The sequence below is a fragment of the Oreochromis aureus genome, linkage group 10 (genome assembly GCF_013358895.1).
Source record: "Oreochromis aureus strain Israel breed Guangdong linkage group 10, ZZ_aureus, whole genome shotgun sequence".
Lineage (NCBI taxonomy): Eukaryota > Metazoa > Chordata > Actinopteri > Cichliformes > Cichlidae > Oreochromis > Oreochromis aureus.
Genome location: NC_052951.1, coordinates 23,287,867 through 23,294,213, shown reverse-complemented (window position 1 = coordinate 23,294,213; position 6,347 = coordinate 23,287,867). Strand labels below are relative to the sequence as shown.

Sequence of the window (6,347 nt, the reverse complement as noted above, 5' to 3'; positions counted from 1 at the left end):
ATTGATATGATATTCAATTTTAGGGGTGTTCACAAGTATCTAGTTCTATATCTTTGTTTTAAAAAAACAAACAAACAAATAAAAAATCCCCAAAATAATATTCTTAACACAACTGGAACAGGAGTATCTGGACAGTTCAGTATATAACAGGGAGCTTTAGTGATAGATAGTTACACAGTTACATGGTAAATCAGAAAGTGCACAAAGCGTACTCATAGTGTCAAAGTCCTCTAACGGAGAGTTAAGCGCCAGGGCCATTGCTTCGTTCACTGATCTGTTTGGGTGTTTGGGGCAAACTGTATAAGATCAGAGCAGCCTTTATGGACCTGAGTATCACCATTTCCAGGCACTTCATTGCAACTGATGTAAACGCTATAATCCTGAAGTAATTTGTTGTGATTGTGTTTCTTTTTTGAGGAGCTGATATAATAATGGATGATTTAGCTGTACTTGTTGTTTCTTGTTTAAGGGAAGAGTTGAAAAACTCTGCCAACTGGAAGCTTTCAGGACTCTCAGTGTCAATTTGTCTGGTCCAGCCGCACATGACACACACACACACACACACACACACACACACACACACACACACACACGAACACACAATATATATATATATATAAATGTTGGAATGTACCAGATGTACCACCAACTGTTCATAGCTAGCACTACAAGCTAATTGGATATTAAGAATTAAGTGGCCTTCTGCATTTTTTTACATCCAGTTCTCATCTATAGCTCAGGTTCTTGTGGCCCCTTGTCCTGGTACATGCAAATGAAAAGTAGGCAAAAAATAAGAATCAGCATTGTTTAATAATATGAGAGAAAGGGTATACCAAAGGATATTGGTAAATCAACATAAATATCAATTGAAACCAATGTGAAACTCAGTAACTGCATTCACGAAGTCTAGTACTTCTAGCACTTTAGTTAAATAAGGAGAGATTCTAACAATGAATTCAACATGATTTATTGATCAATATAGTTTAGTCAACTGGCACTTTAACTCTGATTGCCCATTATGAATTAATTCCCAGTGGTCATAGGAATTACGCACGACTCCTCTGAGCTTGGGTGGAGCTCTGAATAATGTGAAAGAGGCGAAGATTGGAAGGAAGTGTTTTGAGTAAAGGAGTCTGGAAGGGAGAATGACAAATAAGCAGTGAGATTTAAAGCATGTGGAGTGGAGGCTGATTGGCTTAAAGATGGAGGGCAGAGAGATGATTGGTACAGACCAGTGATGTCAGCAATGAGGTTGATAGTATGACAAAGTGGAAGTGATGAAAAGCAAATACTAGCCAGTGAACACCAAGGTAGTAAGCAGATGTATAGTTACAGATCTTGCTTATTGAACTTACGCATACGCTTCATTAGTACTCAATGCAAATAACTTCTTCCATGATTATCTCCGCACAAAGGAAAAACACAAGAGCATATCACCCAGGTGTCAGCGAGGAATTCACAGGCAACAAACTGCAAAGGAGACATATTTTAAATGTGGTGAGTGACTTCTTCAGGTTTGACTGTTGTCGTGGCATGTAAACAGTTGGCACATATAAATATATGCATGTATAAACTCCTATTGATCCACTATGTAGATAATCCATACTCATATAATTTATATTATCCAAGTGAAGTGTTTATTAAAGTGTCTATTTCTAGATAAAACTGAATTGGGCTGTACACTACACATGCACAACACGAAATAATAAATGTCTTTGTTGTTTCTGATATTCTGATTCTGTCTCAACAGAAAATGATTTTGATCTATGTGATCATCGTAGCTTTGGCAGTGACTGTTGTGGGACAAGGTACACATCAACTATTTAATAAAATATGTGCATATTTGAAGTCATTCATAAAACTATTTTAGTAAACAATGAAACAATGGAATTTTTGTCATTTTAACTTACGTGGTCTGGTCTATAGGGACATGCGTTTTGTCAGTTACTATAAACAGAAATGTTATATATACAAAGTAATTTCTATTTATTAAAAAGTGACATTAATTTCTATTTTTGCATGTCTTTATATATTAATTTTCTTTTCAGGGTCTTTGGAATGCAATCTAACTGAACCTGGACCCCAGACGTGTTTTGGAGTTTTAGGAGAACCACTTGTTTTTTACATACCTAAGAAGCCACGTATAAAGACAAGCTTGAAAAAGAGTACAGATAAGATTTTAATGTTAATAAATGATAAATTAGTTACTCTCAATGAAAAATACAAGAATCGTACTACATTTTTCCCAAATGGAACATTGAAGCTCAAAAAAGTAACAAAAAATGACTCTGGAGAGTACAGCATGGAAACACACATTTCTGCTGAAGGTGTGTTATTGCACACAGTTAACATCCATCTACATATACTAGGTAAGACCAACAACTTATTGAATAACATCTGTGTAATAACAATGTACATGTCAAAATGTGGTTTAGAGCTAAAACCAGGAATTTAAAAAAGCAGGTAGTTACATGAACAGTTTACAGATTGTATTTGTCATTGTTCTTATTGCTGGTTATATATTGTAAGAGAGTTATCAAATTATCATTCATTTTGTGCACACATTTCATATAAGTAAGCACTTACATAAAGCCTGTATTGATATGTATTTACACTTCTTAGAGTTGCAGTGTTAATGTTAATAAATACTAAATTAGTTAGTCTCAATGAAAGACACAAGAATCATTCTATATTTTTCCCAAATGGAACATTAAGGCTCAACAAAGCAAGAATAAATGACTCTGGAGAGTACAGCGTGGAAACACACAGTTCTAGTGACGATGTGTTATTGCACACAGTTAACATCCATTTGCACATACTGGGTAAGACTAAAAACATATTCTCTTCAAATATATGCGCAGTAACATAAAAAAACAAAATGTGTTACAGATCTAAAACCAGAAATAAAAAAAGGAAAAGAAATTTCTTCATCTTGAAAGGATGAAGTTGTTAAGCAGTGTGTGTCAGGTCCAAAATTCAAAACCTGCACTTTATTAGTCGGTTTTTGCAGATACCTATATGAACAGAGTTTACAGATTATGTTGATCTTTATTATTGCTGGTGGCTGTACATTATGTGAGAGTTGTCAAATCAATATTTATTTTTGTGCACACATTTCAAACACATGCGTACATACTTATAAAGATTATAGAGAAAGAGATGACCTGGCATTGGATCTGATATCGCAATTGGTTCTGCATCCATGTGTGACTATATGTTTGTCTTTCAGCTCCTGTGTCAGAACCAGCTGTTACGCAGATGTGTTTGTCACCAAAACAGATGACAGTCAGCTGTTTCTCTGAAGGAGACGAAGTAGAGTTCATTTTGTCTTTGGATGATAAGTTGTTGATACAGTCTACAGCTGACGGTATAGAAAACAACAACATTTCAAATGTTACCATCAACTTACCTGGTCAGCTGATGGGAAACCTGACATGTGTTGCTCAAAACAATGCCAGCAGAAAACAAACTATCACCCACCTTACAAGCTGCACAGGTAGTGTGAAATATATGTAACAAAAATGAGCATGTTAAATGTATTGTAAAGCTAAAATATATCTTTGGATAATCAAAAACATTACTAACTTGTAAGATTTTTTTTAAAGCAGCATAGATCTGTTTTAAGATTTTCTTTTAAAAAATATCTATGTTGACAAACTCTCCCAAAGATCACAAAAATTGCAAGATGCAGTTTTTTTAACAATAATAATTTAGCAGGTACAAAGAGAAACAGAGTGTCTGTAGATATTGACCACTGCAGAGCTGACAGTGCATGTTAAATTACAGTTTGTATTGCATCCATATGTGACTGTATGTTTGTCTTTCAGCTCCTGTGTCAGAACCAGCTGTTTTGCAGATGTGTTTGTCACCAGAACAGATGACAGTCAGCTGCTCCTCTGAAGGAGATGAAGTAGAGTTCATCTTCTTATTAGATGATAACTTGTTGATAAAAACCCAACCCAGCATTGCAGAAAACCACAACATTTCAAATGTTACCATCAGTTTACATGGTCAGCTGATGGGAAAGCTAATGTGTATCATCCGAAACAATATAAGCAGAGAACAAACCATCATCCACCTTATAAGCTGCACAGGTTTGTATTTCATGGGCATATAAAATTTCTATTATTTCTTCCACCTGTATGGATAGGTTGGGTTTCAGAAATGTTACCATCTGCTGTATTAAAAGTATGTACAAATCTAGTACAGTGAGTTGTTGTAGACCTTTATGTGACATCCAGCATATTTACGTGATCGCAGCTCTTAAAGCATACATATTTGGTTTTTCTAGGTACAACTTCTGTGGTGACTGTGGTTGTACTAACAAGTGTTGCACCTCTACTTCTCAGTTTCTCAATTCTCACTTTACTTTTGACTGTTAATAAAGGTAAGAGATGTTATCTCATGTCTTTCTTTGTCTCTCTGAATTCTGCACCTAATTAACCAAAATTTTGACAAATCAGTATGTATGCATATGTGCAGTATATTAAACATTACAGAAAGTAAAATGGTAAAGTATGAAAATTATGGTTGTTAGATTGATACTTTAATATCTGGACTGATTTTACAAGCTTTTAATGCATTATTAACACAATGTGACTACACCACATTTACATTTGTGGTGTTATTTCTTTCAGGTGTTGCTGAAGATAACATTTTTTACTCCAAACTTGCATACGAAGAAAACATCAATCAACACACAAAGGCCACAGCCAGATGAGGGAGTCAGTCTCAGGGCTTTCTTGTTTTGAGGAAACAGTGCAAACAACCACATCACCATGCTGCCTCTACTCATACATTATTACTTATTTACAAGTAGTTAATCTGCACATTTATAATTTTTATTCTTGTTAATAAGCTCATGTTTTACATTTTTGCTTAACCCTTGGAGATTAAAACAAGGCTCTGGTCAGTAGTGTTGGTGCTTTGCTTACATTGTGTATTGTTTAGAAAATGTGAGCTGTGCCTCAAGCATCATAGCTACTCTTCACTGTGTGACCTTAGAAACCACAAACTATATCCTGTTTTCACTGAGCTGCTAAACCACAACTGCTGCCGTTGCACAGAGGTCAGTGTGCAACTACAGAATCGGTATCATGCATAACAATGGCTTGTTTGTTCATTATTACAAATCATAGTAGATGATCCATAATAATAAATGCTCACTCATTCTTATGAAGCAACAATACAAAAAACATGAAGGGCACACAAGGCAGCTGGCAATGAATTTACATATTAGCCTGTTTCATTGTGGAAAGAACTCTAACTGATTAACTAACATTTTAATTAAAATATTTTATGTGACACAAATGCAGCGGTGATAAGAATGTTTGCTGACATGTATAAAAGCGACAGCGCATAGAGATTGTTGGCCGAGATTTAGATTTTTCAGTAATATTTGTCATCATGTGTCACTTTTGAAGTATAATAAATATTCTGTTTCCTTCATGCTGTGTTTGTGTGTTTATCCATAAAAATTATTACAACAAAAACAAGCATAAGAGATAAAAGGAATAATGCTGCATTTTACTTAATACACAAGTTGAGTTTTTCCTTTCTTTTTTACATTTTCTTTATTTATATTACTTTATCATTATCAATTGCTCTGTGACAATCTGTAATGTTGGCTAGTACAGGGAAAGAACAGGGTGAGACAAGATGAAGCTTGATTTGCATTTAATGCAATGACCAGCACTGACCACACGATGGGGCCAAAGGCATTTCTAAGTAACTAACAGTGTGAAAGTTTCATATTAGATACAAACAGTAATGATCAACTGACAGTGTGATTTACATTTGCCCGTTTTTTTCCATCTTTAGTGCAACATGGTCTTAAATACATTTGGGTAAAGTGTGCTTTTCCTGTACAAAAATAGATATTCCAGTTGAAAACTAATTTTTTAAAGACTTAAATGGCATCAACCATCAGTGACAGCTCTTCATGTCAGGTTTTTTTTTTGTTTTTTTTTTTGTTAGCCAGTCGAATTAATAATTTACCACATTTTTTTCTTTCAAGCTTCATGAAGGAAAACTGTCATCTGTCACTTGTTGGGTTGAAGGAAGTAATTGAGAAAGAAAATGGATAGGACGGCGGAGTTTAATGGGGGAAAATTTAACTTGTACATAATTTCTTCAAACTCACTCTCACATCATTATTTACACCACAGAACACTGTAGTTGAAACCACATCCTTTTATTCCCCAGAAGTTAAGTCATCTTGTCTATATTGAGCCTGCACTCTTTTTTAGTTGCTAATTTCTTTGTTTTGTCCAGGTTTTCTAAATATAATTTTTCATTTTCTTCATTACATATGCATTTTCTCACTTCTCATGTATATCAGAGTATCC

The 6,347-nt window shown here is 34.7% G+C and overlaps 1 protein-coding gene across 2 annotated transcripts; it reads left to right on the top strand.

The window, feature by feature from the left end:
* Positions 1-1,255: 1,255 nt before the first annotated feature.
* On the top strand, positions 1,256-5,448 carry LOC120442192 (carcinoembryonic antigen-related cell adhesion molecule 6-like). 2 transcript variants are annotated; one of them, XR_005614558.1, is made up of 8 exons: positions 1,256-1,497; positions 1,751-1,808; positions 2,049-2,369; positions 2,716-2,822; positions 3,230-3,496; positions 3,828-4,094; positions 4,292-4,387; positions 4,638-5,448. XR_005614558.1 is itself a non-coding variant. In XM_039618082.1 (7 exons), exons 1-7 carry the CDS (start codon positions 1,378-1,380, stop codon positions 4,718-4,720), a joined length of 1,212 nt encoding a protein of 403 aa, XP_039474016.1. In that variant the 5' UTR covers positions 1,259-1,377; the 3' UTR covers positions 4,721-5,448. The 2 variants fall into 2 exon arrangements, 1 of the variants encoding a protein (XP_039474016.1); XM_039618082.1 differs by lacking the exon at positions 2,716-2,822 and having other exon boundaries at positions 1,259-1,497.
* Positions 5,449-6,347: the final 899 nt, after the last annotated feature.